Consider the following 24,001-nt stretch of genomic DNA (forward strand, 5'->3'; position numbering starts at 1 on the left):
AACTGACGTTTTTTTTTTCGGTTGGCACACGTGACCGAGCTTGACTTGAATCATTAGCGTTTTATTTATTTATTTATTCTGCCAACTGTCAGCTACGTAACCTTTTTCAAAATACTGTATTTGCAAGTGTATTAACTTTTTATTTATCTTAACCTTTATTTAAAACGCCAAATTTGCCATGAAAACGTAGATGTGAATAAATAAGCGTAAACAAAAACACGAAAATAAACGTAACTGTTATTCATAATTTTTGGGCCACATTTTATAGGGCACAAAACCGAACCACAGCAAGCACTTTGAAATCTAAGCTTTATTGCTGATGATTATATTAAACATTGCAGCCAGGCCCATCAGTCGCCCGAAAACAATTATAGTGCAACAATTAGGTTACAATACACCATATGGGGACATTTCAATTTACATTGGAGCGAACTGTCTGGCGAGAGATTTGAACAAGAGGGAGGAGCCCACGTCGAACCAATCATATTACACAAATATCTTATCATTCAATGTGCCTTTAGCTTGTACGTGTACACACACAAGCTCAAGTAAACGCTCCCGCTCTCACAATCTTACACAAACTCTCACAGACAAACTCTCCCTCCACCGCAGACATTTTCTTACAAAAACGCTCACAATTAGTACACATGCTCTCTCCAAGTCAGTCTCTCTCGCTCTCGCATTCCGACTCTCTTACCTACAAACTCTCACACTATTATTTTCTTCTTACGAAAAAAAACTCATACTTTTATACACTCTCACACAATTCGTACATTTGCAACACACAATCACACACAAATTCTTCCTCTCACACAATCGATTAACTCTCACACAAAATCACACAATTCTTCCTCTCACACAATCGATTACCTCACACATAATCACACAATTCTTCCTCTCATACAGTCGATTAACTCACACATAATCACACAATTCTTCCTCTCATACAGTCGATTAACTCACACATAATCACACAACTCTGGGAAAAAAAAAAACACTTCTTCTTTGACCCACAAATTACTCACCCACAAACTCTCTCAAAACAAAAAGGTTTACTAAAAGCTCTCCCTCTCACTAACAAATGCTTTCTCATGAAAACAAACTCACACATACACATTTCTTTCCATCGCACACATTCATGCACAAGAGTTACACACAGACCTAACAGTTTTACAGGTGTTCACCTCAACAGCCTGGCTTGTAACTGATTATGAAAAAATTAAATAATGTTAATACAAAACATGAATCCTGGCAATTGATAAAACCATTTCATTTTGTGAGTACTGGTGACAAAAAGTGGCGCATCTTGAAAACTAGCACCCGCTCTGTCTGTACAGTCAATTTACTGTACAACATAACCATCCTGGAGTCTACACAATTTTTTTTTCAGGCAGGAAAAACAAAAACAAAACAGCATTAGCGTTATTACCGAACTGTCGAAGCATTATAAGAGGAACCGCCAGAACTGTCAAATATGCAAAATAAAACAAATGTACTCCGGGTTGGCTGCAGTTGATGATTTGGAGGACGATTCAAAATGTCTCTCCCCCCCCCGCCCCCTTTAGTTCCCTCTCGTCGGTCCCGAACACGTTGGTCCGTGCAGGGAGCATTCGCACGCAATCAGCCCCCCCGTGACGGTGCTTCATTGGGGGCCGCCCCCCGCCTCCCTCTGGCAGAAGTGGGCCAGTAGCGTGTCCAGGTCGCGGCGGTCGGCGGCCGAGTAGAGCGAGCTCTCGCCCATCATGCTGAGAGCCATGCGCAGCGTGGACCAGATGTTGTCCGACATGACGGCGGCCGCGTTGCCGCCGGGGCCCCGCGCCGCTCTCGCCGCCGCGCCGCCGGCGGCCGCCTGCCGCTGGAGGGACAACGCTTCCAGGAAGTGCTCCACCGCCTCCCTGCACATGAAGGAAACAATTCGCTTATCATGAGAATGATGTAACCTTGTCGTTCATGCCGGTTTTTCCCACCTCCCACCTTTAAAAACCCCCAAGCTCTCTACCACAGAGGTTGAAAACATTTCATTTGTCACTTTAACAAGTGCCAGTTGATGCATGCTTATATAATGCTAAGCTAATGCTAAGTTAGCATAGCATGATAAGCTAATGCTAAGTTACCTTAGCATGCTATGTTATTGCCAAGTTAGCATGCTAAGCTAAAGCTTGGTTAGCATGCAAAGCTAATGCTAAGTGGAGGTAGTCGTCCGTATCACCTGTGCACGCCCAAGTTGACGCAACTGATTCCCAGATTGTAGCGACTGCGGACAAAACCTGGCTGCAATTCCAGAGCTCTCCTGTAGGCGGCCACCGCCTCCTCCGAGCGGCTACCGTTGGCTAGCGTGGCGCCCAGCTTGTTCCACAGTAAGTAGTCCTGAGCGACAGACGGGGTCAAGATGGCCGTTAAAACTGACCACACGCAAATTACAGGGTGTAAAATCACCTGTGGTGTGACGGAGAGCGCGGCAGTGAAGCAGTCGACTGCTTTATCGTATTCGCCGCTGAGGTTGAAGAGGACTCCCAGACCGCACTGCAGCTGAGGGTCCACCTGCGCCGGGTCCGTGTTAGCCGCACGCAGGAACAAATTCTGCACGTCTGTAAATAAGGACCTGGGAGAAAAATAGAAAAAAATTTTTTTAAATAAAATAAATAGAATTACAGTGTTGCCTTGAGATTAGTTTGACGGTTTACCGTGGTTTTAAAAAGTCAAGTTTCAATAACCGCTAATGCTAGCGGTCACCGGTTCATGAGCTCCTCTTTTTTTTTGACACGTCTAAACATGGCGCAATCTGATTGGCTGCTTGCAGAGTTGAGTAAAACTAATTATCTTTTTTATTTTTTTTCCTCCTCCTAAGCGAGCAAGGAGGGTTGAACTTTTCTGTACAAAGGAGGAGGATGGGAGCAAAACAAAAGAGACATTGCAAACACAAACACTGATTGTGTTTTGCTGTGATTCATGACATAATGAAACAAAAATGTTCATTATGGGTTTTATAATGCGAGAAATAGCACCATAATATTTAGAGATACACCGAAATGTTTTTTTTTTCAGGGATACCGATGTGATTAGTAGTAGTCAAGGAGGCCGATAACCAATATTTGCAGCCAATATTCATTTTCAGTAAAAAAAAATACAACTAAAAATAAATAAATAAATAAATAAAAAGGGAATAATATTTGCATCATTTTTTTAAAAAAAAATACAAATACCAATCTTGACTTTGTAGTAATGTCTTGAAGCATGTGTATTGAATACATTTTCAGACTTTTCAAAATGTAGAATTATTTTTTTTAATTTTTGACAATAGCATATACTTCATTAAAAAAAAAAATGTTCACGGAGCTCCCCTGTACATCTTAAAAAAAAGTTAAATGGAAACTTAAAGAAGAAAATATCATAGCTGTTTTTGTTTGTTTTTGTTTTGTTTTTCAAAAATAAAAAAATAAAAATCCTGAAATTTCTTTGTTTTAATGTCTAACAAAAACAAAAGGTTCCAAAGGTTCCCAGGGTCAGCAACATCTCTTATAAAGTTAACTGAAAATTTAAATAAATAGTTCCCTATTTACCTTTTATCTGCCATCAGATTTTGAAAACAGGCATATACCGATATTCGTCAAAAATGCCCAATATCAGCGCCTAAAAATATTATACAAACATGCAGTAATATATGTAAGTAATTCTGTCACATTATTTTGTTTGAATTCAATAGCCATGGTGCTGCTTCCAAGTGAGCGCTTTGACCACCTGGGGGCAGTATAAACAATAACAAAACAACACCAGATCGCTCCCTCACTCGGGCAGCAGCGAGCCGAATCGCTCCCTCTCCTTGTCCCTCTCTCGCGACGCGTCCTGCTGGCGTTCCCGCTCGTGCTGCTCCCACACGGCGGCGTATTTGGGATTGTGCTTGAGCCAATCGCGGAGCGTCTCGCAGGCCTGCCGGTGCAGCGACTCGTTGGTGAAGCTGACGGCCAGCGCCATCAGAGCGGTCAGGTTGTCGTTCTTCAGCTCCACGCATCTGGCGGAGAGGACGAGAGAGGATTTTTTTATTTATTTTTTTTAATGTCGTATTTATGGATGCTGTCTTTTGGAAGCGCAATAACTCACATCTGCTTTACTGGATGTTAAATCACAACATCGGAGCTGCTCTCAAAAAAGCACCTTGAAGATGTCTCCTCCAACAGACTTTTTGTTTTACAATCCATCATTTTCAATGCGCCTCCTCAGAAATAGATGACTATAGAAAGCAAATCAATCATCGACGAGATCGGCTATAAAAACAAGAGCGTGCGCAGACCTCACCGAAAGCGGAACCATTTTTCATGTGTCACCGCCAAGGATGTTAATGTCGGAAAAGCAGGCAAAAGTTCCATCCCGACCTGGGAAGTCCTTCTGCGTCCGAGGAGAAACGCTGATCTCGTGAAATCGGACGGAAATATTAACTGCGTCATTGTGCTACATCGTGTGGGATTTTCAAAACAAACTTCAATTCCAGCCTCCATTTTTTTGCTCCGGTTGGTCAGATATTACTGATGATATATCGAAATTGCTTTAAATCGTGATACTTTGTCTTGCGAGAGATTATCGATATGCCTACACAAGTATTGCAATATTTGGTGTTAATAAACAGCCACTATAACGGCTCCATTGTTTATTAGTTATTGAGCAATTACTTGGCGTACCACTAGGGGGAGCGATATCGCGCTTATTGTTTCATCCCAAGAAATTAATATGGAACACAATTGAGTTTACTCCAGAAAATGAATTGCCCACCCCAGCTCTCAGTGCAGGTAATCAATGTTTATGACTGACCTGCGGAGGGCGCTGATGGCAGCAAATTCTTGCTCATTTTCCGCTTGACATGTTCCCAGATATTGCCAAGCCTGCAACAATGAAAAATGCAGTACACAACAATGATTGTAAATGATTTCCTTTAATGCAGAATGAATGAATTACAGGCATCATATTTGACTGTTGTACAATATTTTGTCATTTAGTATTTGCTTAATTTTATAACAAAAACGGGGGGGGAAATCAGTTGGTTTTTTTTTGCTGATTTTATGTGGTAGATGGTTGAATGTCAATATCTGTATTGTAATGTGTAAATAAGTAAATAAAAAAAAAAAATCTAAATATTACACCAATGAAATTATTATTTAAAAAAAATACATACAAAATAATAAAAAAATAAATAAATAAAAAAAATACACCAATTCAATTAGCTGTCCGAATAATCGTTAATCGGGCCATAGCATCTAGTGTTTCGATTTGACAATCTCACCAGCTGGTTGTCTGGTTCTTTCTGCACGGCACTCTCAAAGAAGCGAACGGCCCCGGGTATGTCCCCCGCCTCCATCCTCTTCACGCCCTCCGTCAGGGGGTCCTGGTGGGACAAGTAGGGGTTGTCCTCTTCAAACTGGTACCCCTGAGAGGAAGACGAGCAGAGGGAGAGCTTCAAACTAGTGATGTCACTATCCCAATATTTTCAGGATCGATTAATCCATTTATTAGGGCTGCACGATATTGGAAAAAACATGCGATATAGTTGCTGAATATAGCGATGGGTATTGCGATATTTAACATGTACCTAAAGAAATGACATTTTTATTATCTAATGAAAGAATTACATTTTTTTTCATGCTCGATAATGTTCAACTATTGGAGGGATGTGCATATTTTCGTTAAGTACACTGTGTTCCAAATATGTTTTGCATTTGCATTATTAGGGTCGGAGCACCCATGGAACTATGGGCGTGGAAACCAAATAAAAAGAGAGGGTGAGGAGGGGATTCCCCCCCCCCCGAGAGTGCAGTAGTGAATTGTTTCAGTCAGTTCCTCTTCTCGTGAGTTTTGAACTGAGTGTCTTTTTTGTCATGTTTCATAAATGTAATTCATTCAAATTTCATATCAAACTTATTGCACCCATATCGCAATATCGATATTTTTTTCAATATATTGTGCAGCCCTACTATTTATTATTCAATCGATTAATCAGACTTATTTTAATTTTGCATTGAAGTGTATTGCAAAAGCATTTTTCCCTGATTATTTTATTAACCAGTGATTGGTGTTTATTTAGCATTTAAAAAAAAAGGGGGGGGGGGTTGATGTTGTACTGTTACCAGATCGGTCATTGTCTTCCAAAGTAAAAACAGATGTTTGCAAACGTCTTACTTTGATTTAACGCAGAAGATAATCACTCTTCTTTGATAAAGGACTACGGAAATCAGTCAACAATGACTGATGACATGCTGAAATCAGAGGATTTGGACAATTTTAAATCAAAAAATGGCGCCAAACGATTACTCGGTTATTAAAAGAGTTGCGAGGCTAAATCGTGCGGAAAGGAGGCGCCTTTCCAAAAGGGAGCGCGACCTTGTCGTAAGACGAGCTGAGCAGCTGATCGAAGTCCGACAGCCAGGGGTGACTTTCGGCGTCTCGTTTCGCCATCTCCTCCCACTCTTCTTGCAGCTTCTCCCAGAAATCCACATCGCTCTGAAGGCAAAAAAAATGGTAGAAGAGCCTTTAAAAACTGATTTATGAACAGGAGGAAGAGGTGGAGGAATTTCCCCGCCTCTCCCTTCAAGTCACATAATTCATCTGCAAATCTTGCACTTCCCAAATCTGCCTGCATCCAATTAGCGACGCGGTTCAACCGCTGGCTCCGACTCACCTCCACCGCGGCTTTGGCTTGGTGGAAATCCGGTCCGGCGGCGGTGAACTCGTCCACCCACGCTTCGGCGGATTCCTGCGACACCTGAAGAAGAGTAGTAGTAGGTTGCTCCGGGTTTTATGCGCAAACATTTGGAGGTGGGGATGGAAGGGCGGGAACAGTAAATGAGAGAGGGGAAAAAAACATCATGGAAAGTGAACGGAAAGGTGGAAAAGACGAAGACAAGAAAAAGCCCATTTTTGCTTCCACACACTTGCTTGCTTGAACATTTTTTTGCCAACTGTAACGCTGAAGTCTACCAGCCGGCACGACCATGGCGGTCCTACCTGCCTGACGACCTTGGCCCACTGCTGTGCCTGCTTAGCTTTAGCTTTGTCAATCTTCTCATTCCTCTCTGTGGATTCCAAGGGAAGACTCCCTCCCCCCGTTTCCATCAGGAACTATGCCGAGGAGGAGGAGGAGGAGGAGGAGAAGGAACGGGACAAGAGTTTTTTGAGGTTTTCAAGGATGGGAGTTTGTTTGGAGGGTCAAGGGGAGGCAGATGATTTGTGGCGGTTAATTCGGGGGGGTCAAAAAACGGGAAGAGTAACATGGCAAAGTTAAGAGGCCCGCGGTTATGAGAAGGTAGTCACAAAAACATGCACTGTAAGTACAGTCATCATTTCTGGCAGGAAAACAAGTGTTTCATCAAACGGGAACGGCGAATGAGAGAAAGAAAAAAAAGAAATCTAGATGAGCAGCCAAACCAGAAGGAGCAAATGTGATTTAAATCTGTTCGATGTCATTTCTTGGCTCAAGTGGGCTTGGTTTTGTAAGGGGGAAATCCTGGAACGTTTGGCTTCAGATTTCTTTCACTGACAGAAACTCAGCACCACAGTGACATAAAACCAGAGTTGACAGTTTTACAAACTCAAGTTAATATGCATAAAAAATAAAAAAAAAATTAAAAAAAATAAAAAACTTAAGTGAGGCCGCAAAGATTCATAGAAGGAATGGGAGGCCACATCCTACGTGGGGGTGGGCGGGTCCTTGATGGGGGGGCGGAGACTCGTACCTTGTTGAGGTGCGAAGCCCAGTTGTGAGCCTCGTCGGCCTGCGCTTTATCTGTCAGCTGTTTGTCTGTCCTGCTCTCCACTGTCACACTGCCCTCGCCAATTTGCCTAACGAACCGCAGGAACTACACAGCAGGTGAAGAAAAAAAAAAGAAAAAAAAGAAAACAAAGAAAACCACAAATAAAACATACCATCGCTTATAACGCTGCTAACGTAAGGAAATAAACGGCTACAGCACCCGAATATGATTATGACGGAATGGAAAGAGAGTCGAGTGACAGATGTGGAATGAAAAAAGGGGTCATGTTGGCTTTTTTTGCCGGACAGGAGGTTGCTGCTTACCTCCGTGTTTTGTAACTTGGGGTCATTAACTTTGGAGACGAGCTCATTGGCCGTCTCCCTCAACTCCTCCCCGGGCTGGTATTCCTTTGTCCTGTTAAATAACAAGAAATGACGACCGTTATTTTTATATCATCTTTAAACTGGCTGTTTGGAAAATCACTGTGCTTTTATTTTTTATTTTCAGGCATGTTTCTACATGTCACGCATAGTGGATCTAAAAAGTCTACACCCCCACATGGCGAGTGTGTGATCAAAATATATCGACCCATTTTACAGCTCAGCATTAAATAACGCTCCTCACCATTCGCTCTCCTTGTCTCCAAAGTCTCCCAGCCACAGCTTCTCCTCCGACTGTTCCAGATATTCCTCTGCCCAGCGTCCAGGATCTGGATGGAGGGAAAACGTGCACGCCAAGAGACCACACAGTAAGAAATGTCATACTGAATTCACTGAAGAAATGTAGTGCAGGTTTAGAGACACATAAAGCGAGCACAGCAACATACATGTGGACTACTGGCAGTTATTGTTCCAGGGGTGTAATAAGGCCAAGCAAGGATTTGTTTGGGAAAATAGGTCTTTATTTTACAAATGCATTTAAAAAAGTATATATAGAATTTTTTATCTAATAATTACACCCAATTCGCACTGCCTGCGGAACGGATGGGGCGCGTTTTCCGTACGGCATCCGCAAGGAGTGCAATTCACACCGTGTGCGTTGCGTGTCCGGAAATGTGCAGCCGCCAGCCCACAAGATGACGGCGGTTCATGCGGAAGAGTTGAGTTCACGCGATAACAACCGTGTATATAGAGAGAGAGTCCGATTTTGTAAACAATAGCCCCGCTTGCCTGTTGTCACATCGATATGCTTTTTGGACATTATTTCTGGGACTTCTACCATGTGTAAGTACGTTTTGTGTTTAAATAGTGTTATTTTGTCATGTTTAATTTATTCTGAGCTAATTGTTCGTCTTTTTAAATGACCAACGCGTCATGTTATGTTAGCTAGCTTCCCTCCCAAAAACAAACAACAACAAAAAACGAGTTCACAAATCGTTTTATTTTTTAAATATACCAAATTTACCTTGATGCCCGACTTCCTGTCCAGTTTGTGTAATTTCTTCAGCATCATGATAATCCGCATGCAGCGTCCGGGAAAAATAGAACACTTGTGGAACCCTTCCGCATCGCCGCATCCGTTCTGCACCGCACACTCAAATGCATCCTATTCTTGCGGCATCCGTACGGCCGCCATACGGAAAACGCACCGCGTCCGTTCCGCAGTCAGGGTGAATTGGGCGTTAGCGTTAAATAAAATATCTCACTGGAAGGCCGATAAAATGCATTCAACAAAATTGTATTTTATTACGTTTTGGATATTAAAAAAAAGATATTTTTTTGCACAGCAACATGTCACATTATTAAATTTACGTATCCTAATGAACATGCCGCAAAAAAAAAAAAAAAAAAAAAAAAAAAAAAAAAGATAATGAGAGGACTTCAACTTGACTTTCAGCACATTACAGTCGACTAAAAAAAAATCTTAGAGTCACTCGACTCCTACCTGGGACCTATTCGAGTGGCAGCCAGTTTGAGGAAATACGATACCACTAAATAATGCATAGAGCAACATCCTTGAACGTTAAAAGGAAGAAGTTATGCCGACGATGATGTCATCATACATTAAAGCAACATTTTCTTACAGTGTGTGAAATGACCACACTGCCAAATAAAACACAGAAACAAGAATATTAATGGAAAAACCCCCAAAACAAAAACGATGGAAAGAAACAGCACAACACAACATTCACACACGAACTTCTCTGGGAATGTATGAATGAATATCATCTTTAACACCCATTACGTTTGTTGCGTCTTACCTGCAGCCTGAGCGATGAATTCTTTGGTCCAGTCGGCGTCGGCCGCGTCGCCGAGCGCCACGAGTCCCGGCGTGGACGCGGAATCCGAGCCCGAGACGAACTCGGCCGCCCAGTCGCCCGAGAGAGCCAACGCCGCCACATCTGGAGCTGCGACGCCACAGTAAACATCGCATTGGAGCGAGCGAGCGAGCGAGCCTGGAGACACTTTGCCAGGTGAGTTGAGGGACTCCGACAAGAACTACCTCTCTGCGGAGCCTGTCTGTAGCTCTGCTGGTCGATTTGTTGCATCTCCTCCAGCAGCTGACCCATGTCGAAGGTGTGCGGGGGACGCGGGGGCGCCTGAAGGAATTCATTGACCAGCTGGGAACACCCCAACAAATATGTTAAACGTTGTTTTGCAAGTTCCACCACAAAGCGAAATGATGCTGCAGACGTGAAAACACGAGCTGACCTCGTCTTCCGTTGCTATTTCGATAGGAGTTGGCGGAATCTAGTTTGAAGTCAAATGGAAACAAAAATAAACGACACGTGTTGACATTTATTACGTCGGCAGTTTTCGACAAACGCGCTCACCGTCGGTGTGGCCCGGTGCCGCCATGCCCCGCCTTCCTTGGTCATGTGACCGGTCAACTTCATGAGCGGATTGGCCCCGCCGCATTCCGCCTCCACCAGCTCCCGCATCGCCATGGCAACACGAGGATGAGGCGATCCCGATCGGGCCACCTGACAACTGATGTGAGGGCAGAGATTCATTTTGAGGGTTTCAATCTGGATTCGAGTTATTCATGGTCACTTTGTGTTCCCAGTCATTGCACTAAACGGCCAAATTTGACAACAAAGGGCTTAGTATTACCGTTTAAAGACCGTGTCGGTGAACATGATTTTTCGAGCCTATTGCTTTCAAGAGCTGAAAGGCCAAGCGAGGCAAAAAATCTGTGCCCCAGTTTATCTTTTGCCACATAACCAAGTTAAAGCTCCATCTGCTGTTTTCCATGTCATTTCCTTGTTAGGCTCAACCATGAATAATGAGGCTGCGATGGGCCAGCACACACACACACACACGCGCACACACACAAAGACACGCTCCGCCAGTTTTGCTTCAGACTGACTTTGTGCTTTGTTTTTCAAAGCTTTTAATACCGCAGCGTGTCATATTGAACAGACTCCCAGGCCATAATATACAACAGCAGCAACAAAATCAAGCTAAAAAAAATAAAATAAATAAAAAATAGTATCCAAACTCCAGCACAATTAATATTGTACTGCCCTGTGTGGCCACACATAATACACATGGCATAATCCACCAATGGGCCTTTAATATGGTTATGATAATAAAATATATTATCTTAAATTAAGTGTCACTTACCGTGGAGAGATACTAAAAATATATATACATATATATCATTAAAGATTTTTTTTTTTTTAATGCTAAAATGGTTTAAGCTCTTCAGCCTATGATGATAATATTATATTGTAATATAATAAGTATCATTTGTGGAAACTGATGACAAATATCTACTTAAGATTATCATGTAAAAAAATAAAATAAAATAAAAAATCTGTTAAATTCCACTGGCTATCTTTATGCCCAGAAAATAATGAATAAATCATAACTATAAGCCATTTCTGCAGTACATGAATATACACATAATGAAAGCCAATTAAGGGTTGGGTCTGGCCTACTGAACTCCACTTCCCTGGAGATGAGTTACAATTTCCAAAAACGAACCGTCAGGAATATAAATCACGCCAGGCAGGCAAGCATTCTTCTCCTCTACACGCACATAACGCATCATACAAGACAAGATTCCGTCCCCTGTTATCAATTACAGACGAGGCCGTGACTCATCTGATTCACATGGCGCTGATACAATAATCAGGAAAGTAAGAGGATAATAAGAAGCTATTAATAAGCACGCAGAGTCGCAGACCACACTCACTGTACACGTTACAACAAGTGTAATTAGAACCAGTACAGCATTTGTAGCAAATAGTCTGCTGATATTCATCCATTTTTTTGGGTACAGCACTTGTCCTCTCACCAGGGTCACGGGGTCAGCACAGTTGACTTTAGGTCAGAGGCGGGGTACACCTCGGACTGGCCGCCAGCCAATCGCAGGGCACATTTTCTGAGTGGCTGCTCATGTGACACCATCATTTATGTTTTTTATGTATTATTTGGTGTTGTCTTTTAGCTTGTGCAGCACTTTGGTTCGACTTTTGTGTTCTATAAATAAAAGTGGTTTGATATGCTATGGGGAGAAGCAGGACAAACAAGCATCCGCGCTCACATTGACACTTGTGGACAATTTAATATCGAATATTCTCAATTTTGATTGACATTTAAGGGGGTCAAAAGTAGAAACAACCCTCAGCATGATGCAGTGCAGTTCTAAAACATTTCCAACTACAATTAAATATGGCTATACTATACTTACACAACGTTATCCTAATATTACAAAACTGAGCATTATTATAGTTTAATATTCAACTTATGCTGTATTGATCTCGTTAAGTTTTTCATTAAATGTCCATTCGTGTTCTGTACAACAAAATATGCCTCGGTGACACCTGTTTATTTATACAATTACATATTGACTGTTATATTCTCGTTTTTTATATCAATAGTTGTCTTTTTTTATGTACTGTACGTTTAATAAATGACTCAAAAACATTTCCACAAGCAAATCAAAAGGTGCTACTAACACTGTTCATTGTCATGTGTCAAATGAATTGACAGTGATCTCGATGCTAATATTAAAATATGCCATCGCCCAGAAACGTCACAATTATTTTATTATTTATAAATATGCTTATTAAAGTAGTAGTATCGGAACTCAAAACGCAGCATTTATCGTAAACGACTCAAAACGACACCTAACAATAGTAAGCTAAGTGTTAGCTCGCTAAGCTAAGCTAACTAGCTACAAGGCTAACGAGCCAAGACCGGCGGTGCGGAACAAGGAAGCACGCCGCCGAAGACGCACCGAGAAACGGATAGCATGACGTTCAGCTCACCGCTCACAGAAGCTGCTGCCCGGAGCTCACCGCCGTTGTGCCTCCTTCTCCGATGCGTCCGCTCGCTCTTGCTGTGCTTTTACAACCGCGTCGGGACTGAAATTGACTCCGTTAGAAGACTGCCATCTCTCTCACGGCAACAGCCACGAAATCCTCCGAGGTGTGTGGTTATCGGCGCGGCTTTTCTATTCACCTTCCACCTCCATGACACACCGCACAGTGCACGCTCAAAGCCCGCAGAAGAAGCTCTTGTTCAGGAGCGTCTGAAACGTATTCCCGAACGGATTTACGTACGTACGCCGGTGCACTAACTAACTTGCTGAAGATGTTACGTCGAATTATTTGTTCGTAAAATATCAAAGTTCAACAGTTGTTTGTCAGGAGGCGACACAAGACGAAAATCAAATACTGCAGGTTGAGGTGAAAGTTTAACTGATCGTGTTAAACTTTATCTAACCAACAAATAACGTTGTCTTTTCCACTGTGTGTACGTTTTGTTACGCAAACGAGAGGGCTAAAATTATTATACGAAAAAAAAAACCTCAAGATCTTTCTTTTTAAAATGTCCTATTTTTTTTCTCTCTTGACTTGCTAGATTTTATGGTTTTTAACTGTTTTATTCACTGTAATTCGTGTTAACCCTCATCTGTAGCACTTTGAAAGTTCTTTGAAATGTAAAGTGCATTACAAATCAAATATATTATTGTTATTATTAATTGATGTTGTTATATATTGATAAGGATTTGAATTCTAAGAAGCAGCCTTTATGGGTTAAGTGAGAGAAAACAAGTACAGTACTTAATTATTTGCCTGATCTTTCATTTTCATAACAACCCCCAAACAGTTTCTCCGGCTGACTTGATCAGCTAAAGTGGGTGAAGATCCACAGCCACTTTCAAGCGAAACATCCACATTCCCCAACTGGTGTCAAAAGGTAAGCAGGGCTGCATTTTAAGTATTGTTGGCTGCACAGACATTCAAGGTGTGGAAAAAGGGGCTTCTTGTGGAGACGTCATATATCATTTTTTTTATTATGAATTTTGTCACATTGTCCGACAGTTTTTCTCTCTGTAACAATCCATCTCATCATAATTACAAGTAATGTTTCAGTAGTGAGCGTAATACAATATAATATAAGTTATTCAATGCAATGTTTTACTCTCCTTTGTGACATCACACTCGCAAAAAAAACAAAAAAAAAAGTAAACAAACAAACAGGCTTTATTTTTATTTAAGGACATTATTATTATTTTTTTATATATATAGCACTGCACATTGAGAGGCTACACAGACAGACAGCAAGAGACATGGAGGTGGTGCGGGTGGGAAGCACAAGTTGTACATTCACTGAAATGAAATGTCAGATGGGAAAAGTCAAATCGGATCGTAATGGAAAAGAGTGAAAGATAGCGATGTCACGTTTATGTACACTTGCAGGTATCACAACAAAAGTGCCTCCCTTTTTCTTCTCCGTGAATCCTATATTGACAAATTCTTAAATTACAACAGTATTACACACAAAAAAAGTAAGACACGCTCATCAAAGCCAGATATCATCCTCACCACGACTACTAGTAGTATTTTCCTACTGTTTTCTCAATGCTGGAATAGGCAATGAACGGGAAAAAAAACAACAACAACAAAAAACTGGGAAATGACCATCTGCTCCCTCTTCGAGTGTGCGGAAAAGTGGCTGCAATCATAGAATTGATAACAATCTTCATCATAATATTTCTCATTGTATGTACATAAAATTCATTACAATCAATACAGTCAAAACTGCCCAAGCTGAGCTGACATTCCGGGGACAGCAGGGGGGGTTAGCGGTGTCGTGTGAGTGTGCGTGTGGTTTGCAGACATTCCAGACGTCAACGTGAAATGCACCGGAGCAAGTGATTCCCCAACCAGGATGGCGTGAGAGCTCGCTCGTGTGAATTTGTCAGAAATATAGTGACAGGCAGAACAATTTGAGACATTTTAAAACTTTTGTTTTCATTTTTCAAATCTAAAAGGGGTGTGGTGGCTCAATAAAGGTCGGGGACCACGGTGCAAGAGGTGATAGCAGTTGCTGTGGCTTTTGAGTATTGCTTGAGTGATTGGGCCACACTGGAAATGTAAAACTACTTAAAAAAAAAAAAAAAAAATGTCACAATATTATGATAAAAATGCTGACATTTGCATCTTAACTGGAAAACGTAAGAGGGAGCATGAGCTCCTATAGTTTTTTTTTTTTCTGTCACTGGTACCAAACTAGTGAATGACTTCACGATGCAAATTAGAAAAGCACCTTCACAATCCATTTTTAAATACTGAGTTGAGAATTCAGTCTGATTATTATTATTTTTTTTCGAAACATGTCACACTGCTATGAGAATAAAGTCATACTATACACGTATGATTGCATATAGTATGAAAACAATGTAAGTTATGAGAATAAAATCAGATTTATTTATTTTTTTAGATTATGTCATATTCCTCAAAATAAGCGTTAGATTTATGAGAATATAGTGATTTTTTTCTGAAAATTATTATTATTTTTATTATATTTTTGGGGAAACGTATTGGTGTGATGATAATAAATAAATAAAATAAATAAATAAATAAATACTTAAATATTTTGAACAAAAAGTCATATTTTATGAAAAACAGAATTATGAGAATTGCAAATTAATTCATTTACGTTTGTCAGACAAATTTTGATATAAAATTTGATTTAAATTTTTTTTACAAAAAATAAAGACATAATATTACGAGAGAGAAAAAATCTGATATGTCGTAATTTAGGAAGGAAAGGTAAAAAGTAAATTTTCAAATTGTCCACAAGGACATAAATGGTTTAAAAAAAAAAAAAAAAAAAAGATTCCCCGAATATTACAAATATCACTGTATTTTTTTCTTTCTTGTAATTTTATTCTTTTCAAATATATTACCATTTTAATCTACTAAAATTGCAATTTTTTTTGTATATTACCACTTTATTCTCATAAAATGACAACCATTTCTCATGGAATTATCACAAACTCATCAAATAATTTTCTCATAAAATGACAACACTTTTTCTCATAAAATTGCCAACAATTTTCTCGTGAAATGGTCTTTTTTTTTCTTTTATGAAGCAATTCTTCCTCAGGCTTTTCATCATTGTATTATGACTATCCTCATAAAACTACAATATTATTTTTCCAACTACTTTAGCTTTTTTTGTGGCGGCATTACTTTTTCTTTTGAGCGTGTCCCTGTTTCTCCTTTGCAGATGAAAGTCTTACGAAACACAAATGTTCATCGCGGAATGTGTCAAGAGGGGTCGCAAAGAGGGAGGAGACAGCTTGTGCGCAGACTTTGTGGTTCAGTCTAATAAGTTGTGCGTGTTCGTGCGTGTCAACATGTGGATATCAGGGCCCGTGCCTACGTATTCGAGCAAGGGTTCAATTATGAGTTCAATAACAAAATACAATACAATCAATTGTTTTTCGGAAACAAAGCAGCCTCATTCATCCAGCATCACACTATACAGACACGTTATTATTATTATTATCATCATCTTGTGATGTCGAACTGGTGCGCCACGAGTCATTTTTTGCGCGGCTCAGGCAGTTCAATTACATCGAGTGTATACATTGTGCCGCTGAACATCGAAGTGGAGGAACGAGCGCCGGTCGTCGGCTTTATAGGTCACGTATGGCGTCGTGTGGCTGAGTATTACATCGAATGTGTTGTGCGTCGTCGTGTGTTTTTGCGGGTATACATTCCGTACATGATCGTTAAAAGTGTTGGTTTCCATAAGAACCGGTGCAGGGGGGGGGGGAGTTACATGCAGCTCAGTAGCGACGGGCGTTGCCGTCCCTGCCCTCCTTCTTGTAGATGATCCGCTGGTCGTCGCTGGCGTTGGCGGGCGACTCGGCCACCTCCTCTTCCTCCTCCTCCTCTTCCTCGCCGTCCCCCTCCGTGTCGGCGGACATGCCCAGGCGAGACTCGTAGGACTGCGACAACAGCAGATGTGAAATGTGTTTACGCCGTACTTTGGGAAAAATGTTGCAAGATACAGGGTTTAATCAGGTATTCCAAGAAAAACATGTATTGCAATGAAACAAAATTCCATCAAATCTCCAGAAAATTTTAGCCTCTTGCTTTTATTTACTTAAATAGTGCTTGTACTGAAAAGAGAAAAAAAAAATCACACGACATCTCGCATGCTATTTAAGAGCTAACTAGCTAGCTCTCACTGGTTCATCACCTGAGGAGGTTGAAAAAGTAACAATTAGCCTATTTTGACAAAATAAGTAACCAACTTGACACAATGAAGAAAAAAAATTGTACATACACAAAATACTCTCTCGAGTTTTTTTTTTTTTTTAACTTATATAGTGGTCATACTGAGAAGAAGAAGATTAAAATCACATTACATCTAATATGCTGTTTAAATGCTAGCTAGCTAGCTAGCTAAGTTTTTCATCTTTGGAGATGGAAAGAAGAAGCCAGGATGAGAATTTATGAATTAAAAAGTACAGATATCTGTTTTTAAATGTGGGGAGCAAAATTAAAACATTGCTTAGATGATGGGGGGGGGGGGGGGGGGGGGGAGAAAAATTACATCACATCTTGCATGCTATTTAAGAGCGAGCTAGCTAGCTAGCTAGTTCTCTAGTTTCATCATCCGCAGAGATTGAAAAAAGTAATGAGCCAATAAAACAAGTTAATACATTGGCACAATAAAAAAACCAAAACAACTTTGGCTATTTTATTAACTAATATAGTGCTCATACTGAGAATAACAAGAACGTGTGTGTGTGTGTGTGGGGGGGGGTGTCACATTACATGTTGTATGCTATTTAAGCGCTAGCTAGCTAGCTCTCAGCTTCATCATGTGCGAACATTTCAAGAAGTAATGAGCCTAGTTTGAGAAAATAAGAACTAAAAAGCACAGATATGTTTTTAAATGTAAATGTAGGGAGCAAAATTAAAACGTTGCTCAGATGAAGAGAAAAAAAAATCACATCACATCTTGAACGCTATTTAACAGCTAGCTAGCGCTCTAGTTTCATCATTGAAAAAAAGATTGAAAAAAGTAACAAGCCAATAAAACAAGTTAACATCTTGGCACAATGGGAAAAAAAACTTTCCCTATTTTATTAACTTATATAGTGTTCAGAATCACATTACATGTTGCATGCTATATAAGCGCTAGCTAGCTAGCTCTCAGCGTCATCATGTGCGTACATTGCAAGAAGTAATGAGCCTAGTTTGAGAAAATAAAAACTAAAAAGTACAGATATCTGATTTTAAATGTGGCGAGCAAAAGTAGAATTTCCAGAAGAAGAAAAAAACACTCAGTACAGAACAGATATCTGGAAAATCAAATATAAAAAAGGTGTACTATTTAAACAACATCACAGCCGTCGTCATTTTCATTGTACCTCCATGGGGTTAACGATGATGGTGAGCGCGGAGTCGTCCCACTGGCTGCCGCCCTCCTTGGCCGCCTGGCGGGCCTCCTCGCTGCGGCGGTGGATGGAGCGAATCCGGAAAATGCCCAGGATCACCATGACGACCAGGAAACCCACGCACACCATGATGATGATGGTGGCGGCCCCGGGGACCACTGACAAACAACACCGGCGACAAAAAATGGCGAATCACGCGCATGCTCCGAACATGAATCAGATGTAGAGAGGCGCTCTCGTGCAACAAAAACCAACAAAAAACATTATGACCACTTGCACGAGATGACAATCCAGTAAAAGTGATGTAAGAAGACTTGATTTGTGTAAGCAGAGAATAGAACATGTCACCTGAGTTGCGATGTAGGCTGGGCAAGGCGTGTCCACTGAGCTCGCCTGCGTGTTGATGGAGAAACTGTTGCTGGGACGCCATCAAGTGGGATGGGTGGTACATACTGTCCAAGGAGTGGAGGAAGTTCACCTAAAAACGGAAAGATTGCATTCAATTCGTCCCGTTAAATTTTGGAACATCTTTTCTGAAAGTTTTTTTTTTTTTTTTTTGATGAGAGGTCTCCTGACCTCCAGTGTCAGCTCATTGCTGGTGTATCTGCCGTTCATCTCGGAGCAGGACAGACGGAAGCGTCTCTCGAAGCGGGACGAGCTCCTGGACAGTCGGTAGCGGACTGAGCGCAGGACGTCCTCGTACACGGAAATTGATTCAGCACCTGTAGGGCCGGAGAAAACGTCTTAAGGGGCGTGGTTGAAATGATGACTAGTGTAAGTGAACTGTAAAAATAATTCCAGTTCGCATCGTAACTAAAGCGGACCAGAAAAAGAATGGGATCTTTTTGAAAACAGTAAGAACTGAATCCCTTTTCTATTATTTTACTTTCAGGGTCTTTTTCCCTTGATCCCTTGCAAATATCCAAATCTGGATTTTTGCACATCCCACATGTGAATGCTCAGATCAGTTTTGAAATTAATAAAACAAGCCACCTCAAGTCTTGGAAGTGATTAGTTTAACCTGTGCAATCTCACATTACTTTCTTATGTATTGATTGATGCTCTAGCAGATCTGGATCAGAAGTGGATCCTCTTTAAACGTCAAAATAAATTTAACCCCCTTTCTGTTAGTTCACTTCTATGTTTTTTTTTCACCTTGATTCATTTCTTTTTTTTTGCACAGATGTGAACCCTCCAACCAAGTAACAGTCTCAATTCAGTTTGCCAGATTTTGAAGTGGTTTGATTAACCTGTGCAATGTGAACACAAAAGTGGATCTAAACTTGAACTGGATTAAAGCAAATAATTGTAGTTCTCTTTGTATTGGTTTACTTCCAGTGTTTACACTTTGATTCCTTTTAATCACCCAAACAAACTCAAACTAATTCAGATTTTTCTTTTTGTACAAATGTAAACACTACAATCGAATTCAGGACAATTTCAACGAGATCATTGTCATGCAAGAACCAAAGTCAACTCGAGCACAAACTGGATCCTCTTACAATGTGAATGCCAAAACTCTCCTTTGAAAAGCTGTCGATTGTTTTTAATGACCTGTGATGGCGATGTAGGCGGTGGTGTTGATGATCTCCAAGCCCCGCTCTCGCACCACATCCATATCGACCAGAAGCTCCTCTCGTTCCAGGTCCAGCTCCTCGCCCAGAGGTTGAACCTCACACCCGTCCAAAGTGTGGGCCACGGCGTCGGACATCAGCGCTGCAAAACCACACAAGAATCAATTGGAAGATGACGAAGACCAGTTTCAAGTTGAAGAACTGAAATACTGAAGCATAGATTGTTTCTTGCACTCACCGCCGCCTTCCATCCCCTGCGCAGCCGTGTTGACAGCGTGCGTCAGCGAACAGACGATCCGTAGCTCTGGGAAAAGGGGGACGCCCCGGGGGGCTTCGAACTCGGGAGCGGGGCGAGCCAGATGGGGGCCGACCCCGGACAGGGAGATCTGAGGGGCATCCGGCTGGAGGACCACCAGGTAACCTTCCAGCGGCTTCAGGGACAAACAGCTCTCCTCGTTGAAACATCTGGAAGGAGGCGAGGAGAAAAGATCGGAAATTCAAAAACAGTTGGGTCAAAAATATCCCAGATTGGGTCAAGGATGAACCAACCCAACTTTTTTTTAGTTATTTAACCCAAAAAGTTGCGTCAAATTAAATGAATCACCCACAAATCAAACCCATTTTTGAGTTGTTTTATGGTTTATTTATTTGACCCAAATTTTTGGGTTAGTTGAACTGAGTCAAAAATGAACTAACGCAACAAAAGTTGGGTCAAATTAAATTAATAACCCACTAATCAACCCAATTTTTGTTAGTTGAATAACCCAATTGAATTGGGTCAAAAATGAACAGACCCAACTTTTATTTAACCCCAAACATTGGGTCAAATTAAATGAATAACCCACAAATCAACCCACTTTTGGTTTGTTGTATAACCCAAGTGAATTGGGTCAAAAATGAACCGACCCAACTTTTATTTAGGCCCAAATTTTGGGTCAAATTAAATTAATAATCCACCAATCAACCTAATTTTTAGTTCGTTGAATAACCCAATTGAATTGGGTCAAAAATGAATCGACCCAACTTTTATTTTGCCCCAAATGCTGGGTCAAAATAAATTAATAACCCAAAAATGAGGTTGATTTTTGGGTTTGGGTTGGTTTATTCATTTGAACCACAGTTTTGGGTTGAATTGAATAACCCAAACTGTTGGCTCAGTTTCTTTTGGACCCATTTTGGGTTCATTTTGACCCACTTGTTTCTAGAGTGTCGCAAAATGGTTGTAATCCCTCCAAGTTCTTGAGCCAGCAAAAACTATAACCTCTGCAAGTTTGCTGCCAAGTAGCTCACACCATTTAACTTAACTGGCAAAATGCCTCAGAAACAATTAACAATCAATTGACTAATTGATTTTTTTTATGGCAATCCCTCCCTCTTTAGCCAGCAAATACATATTGCCTGGATCAGCAGCACTCCATTTTGCCTCCTCTTTAAGAAGCTACTAGCTAATCCTTAAGAAACAATTCATTGGCAATTCATGCCTCATCCCAGTCAAACTGCTCACAATCCTCTACTTCTTTCGCCAGCAAATAAAATTGCTCCCTCTATTGGATCCTGCCAAGAACCACGCTCATTTTTTGCCACTCCACTGAACTAACAAAATACTGAAGCAACAATTAATTGACTAATGCATGTTCAGAGCCACCTGCCTTTCTTTTACGAGCAAATAGTTCGAGCCTGAATCAACATTTCCCTCTACTGTTTGCTGCCAAGTCAAACACTTTTTTTTTTTTTTTTGGCACCATTTCTTCATGACTTCACTGAGAAAATGCTGAACAAACAATCCATTGACTAACAGATTTTTATGGCCATCCATCCCTACACTTCTTGAGCCTGAAAATAAATTTAGCCAGAATCAAAAGCTCCTTGTGTTGTCACTGCCAATTCTCCATGAGAAACAATTAGCTAATTAATTCATTTTTATGACCAACTCTACTTCTTCGGCCAGCAAATAACTCAAATTTCTTCTAGCGCTTTAGAATGTACTAAGAAAATATTATACTACTACTATAATACTCCTCCTAGTCAAAATGATTGTAACCATTTTCACTTCTTTTCTTTAGCCAGCACATAAATTGGGCCTGACTCAAAAAGCTCCTGCTGCTGAAGAACTGATTGCTGCCAGGTTTTTCTACCATTTCTTCCCAACTTGAAACCCTTCAGATAGCAAATAAGCATGAATCAACAACTCAACTTCAGAAACAATTCAGGGTTGGATTGAAGTTTATGTCCATCCATACAAAATTATGGCAGCATTCACTTGAGAAAAAAAAACAAAACTGTTTTTTTTGACTAATTTTTTTTGGGAGCTTTGTTTTGTACAAAGTATTGTACGAGTATTTTTTTTTTTTTTCTGTTTTACTGATTTTTTTTTTCTGTCAAAAAAATATTCAGAAAAACAGGGGAAAAATATTCAGAAAAACAGAAGGAAAAACTTCTCAGAAAATACTCAGAAAAGCAGGGGGAAAACATTATTTAAAAAAAAATGGAAAAAAATTATTCCAAAAAAAAACATTAAAAAAATTTATTCCAAAAAACAGAAAAAAAAAATCCCAAAAGTATTTTTTTTTACCTCTTAACTCCAAGTGACTTGTTGCAGACCACTGTAAAAAAAAAAAAAAAAAACTCTTGGTGCTCTTTTTTTTGGATTTATTTTTTTTCAATAATGCTTTTCCCCCTGTTTTTTATGACTATTTTTTGGGGGGAGCTTTGTTTCTTTTTTGAGTATTTTATTTTTTTATTTTTCTGTTTTTCTGAAGATTTTTTTCCCCTTGTTCTTCTGAATATATTTTTTTATGACAGAAAAAAAAATTCAACAAACAGAAAAAAAATACTCAAAAAACAAAGAACCCCCAAAGAATTAGTCAGAAAAACAGGAGTTTTTTTTTTTTTTCTTTCTCTCAAACGAATGCAATGTGCTTCTGTACAATATAGCTGCAATCCTGATCTAGAGCTCCCCCTGCTGTTTGCTGATCCATACAGATCAGTTCTGCCTTTTAATTCTAGGAGACAGACACATGTGTCGTCCAACTAAACTGTACCATAAATATTGTCTAACGGATGCCATGTTATTTCAACATATTTGTGGTATAAGTCGTCACGATGGCATTGGAGATGCGGATTAAGCACGGCACGTGTGAATGCGTGCGTTACATTTCCACTATCCGAGTGAGCAGCTGCTTCTATCGGCTTCTCCAGAAGGGCCTGCTGTTCGGCCATCTGGGTGACTTCCTGGACCCAAAATCAATCTAATCTTTCACACACGCGATAAAATGAGGAGGAGGAGGAGGAGACTGATAGAAAAAAAATGGCACACTTGAAGCTGAAACGGAAACAATCTCTTCATGACCTTGAATCGCTGGGACCGAAGTCCCCCCCGCCCCCGGCACAAACGTGTGGCCTGGAAATCACGCATGCATCCATTTTCTATAAGGCGCGTCCTCATTAGGGTCCCGAGTGAGATGGAGCCAATCCCAAGCTGACTCCGGTCACCCCATACCGGTCGCCGTCCAATCGCATGGGAAATCATTTTCATTTTAGAAAGATGCAATACGTGCTCAGGATTTGAGTTTGATGCGATCTGCCTTGTCAGCAGCCTACTTTTTTTTTTTTTTTCTTCTCGAGCTGCGGTATAAATATAAATATAAATACGCAGCTCACCACATACATGCACTGGACTGCACTAATCTGAGGGGGAATTAATATTTCACCAGCTAAAAAGCGACGGCTAAAGCCCGAGAAAAAGTTGTGTGCATGTTAGAGCATGCTCGGGCACTGACCCGTGACAAAAAGACTCTTACGTGCGTTTTACTGTAGTACACTTTAGTCGAACGAACAGCACATTTTAATTTCTGAAAAAATGTTTTGTTGATAAAAAATTACATGTTATTTTGACTAGATACATGTGATGTGCAAAAATAGACTCTTAAAATGACCCAATTCTGTTCAAAACTGAGAGTGGTGACAGTTTGAGTTCAACTAGGGAGCCCCTAAAGTGACATGAGGGAAATGTTTCACATTAGGATGAAAAAC

At 40.5% G+C, this 24,001-nt stretch overlaps 2 protein-coding genes across 6 annotated transcripts in view; both read right to left on the minus strand.

The window, feature by feature from the left end:
* Window positions 1–292: 292 nt before the first annotated feature.
* Window positions 293–13,219, minus strand: pex5 (peroxisomal biogenesis factor 5). 4 transcript variants are annotated; one of them, XM_077526888.1, is made up of 17 exons: window positions 12,955–13,219; window positions 10,510–10,666; window positions 10,388–10,426; window positions 10,179–10,296; window positions 9,937–10,083; window positions 8,361–8,445; window positions 8,060–8,150; window positions 7,719–7,841; window positions 6,991–7,104; window positions 6,665–6,748; window positions 6,367–6,486; window positions 5,273–5,416; window positions 4,804–4,874; window positions 3,788–4,009; window positions 2,437–2,602; window positions 2,210–2,367; window positions 293–1,895 (listed from the first exon to the last, which is right to left on the minus strand). In XM_077526888.1, exons 2-17 carry the CDS (start codon window positions 10,621–10,623, stop codon window positions 1,643–1,645), a joined length of 2,049 nt encoding a protein of 682 aa, XP_077383014.1. In that variant the 5' UTR covers window positions 10,624–10,666; window positions 12,955–13,219; the 3' UTR covers window positions 293–1,642. The 4 variants fall into 4 exon arrangements, with proteins under 4 accessions (XP_077383014.1, XP_077383016.1, XP_077383017.1 ...); XM_077526890.1 differs by lacking the exon at window positions 12,955–13,219 and adding an exon at window positions 11,634–11,654; XM_077526891.1 differs by lacking the exon at window positions 6,991–7,104 and having other exon boundaries at window positions 12,955–13,218.
* Window positions 13,220–13,966: 747 nt separating this feature from the next.
* clstn3 (calsyntenin 3) overlaps window positions 13,967–24,001 on the minus strand; it is a 51,703-nt gene continuing 41,668 nt past the window's right edge. For both annotated transcript variants that reach the window (XM_077526886.1, XM_077526885.1), the window contains 6 exons: window positions 20,208–20,434; window positions 19,950–20,111; window positions 18,972–19,117; window positions 18,744–18,873; window positions 18,369–18,553; window positions 13,967–16,934 (listed from right to left, as the gene is read on the minus strand). In XM_077526886.1, the coding sequence (XP_077383012.1) occupies window positions 16,773–16,934; window positions 18,369–18,553; window positions 18,744–18,873; window positions 18,972–19,117; window positions 19,950–20,111; window positions 20,208–20,434 (1,012 nt within the window). In that variant the 3' untranslated portion in view covers window positions 13,967–16,772. The remainder of the gene's footprint in view (window positions 16,935–18,368; window positions 18,554–18,743; window positions 18,874–18,971; window positions 19,118–19,949; window positions 20,112–20,207; window positions 20,435–24,001) is intronic.

This window comes from Festucalex cinctus, chromosome 7, assembly GCF_051991245.1.
Source record: "Festucalex cinctus isolate MCC-2025b chromosome 7, RoL_Fcin_1.0, whole genome shotgun sequence".
Taxonomy (NCBI): Eukaryota; Metazoa; Chordata; class Actinopteri; order Syngnathiformes; family Syngnathidae; genus Festucalex; species Festucalex cinctus.

What these genes read in the sequence shown, in the direction of transcription:
- pex5 (XM_077526888.1), bottom strand. Translation starts at nt 10,623, where the DNA reads ATGGCGATGCGGGAGCTGGTGGAGGCGGAATGCGGCGGGGCCAATCCG. An exon ending in AAGCCAAAGCCGCGGTGGAG is followed by an intron (nt 6,487 to 6,664) that starts GTGAGTCGGAGC and finishes TTTTGCCTTCAG; the next exon opens with AGCGATGTGGATTTCTGGGA. An exon ending in AAGAACCAGACAACCAGCTG is followed by an intron (nt 4,875 to 5,272) that starts GTGAGATTGTCA and finishes TCATTGTTGCAG; the next exon opens with GCTTGGCAATATCTGGGAAC.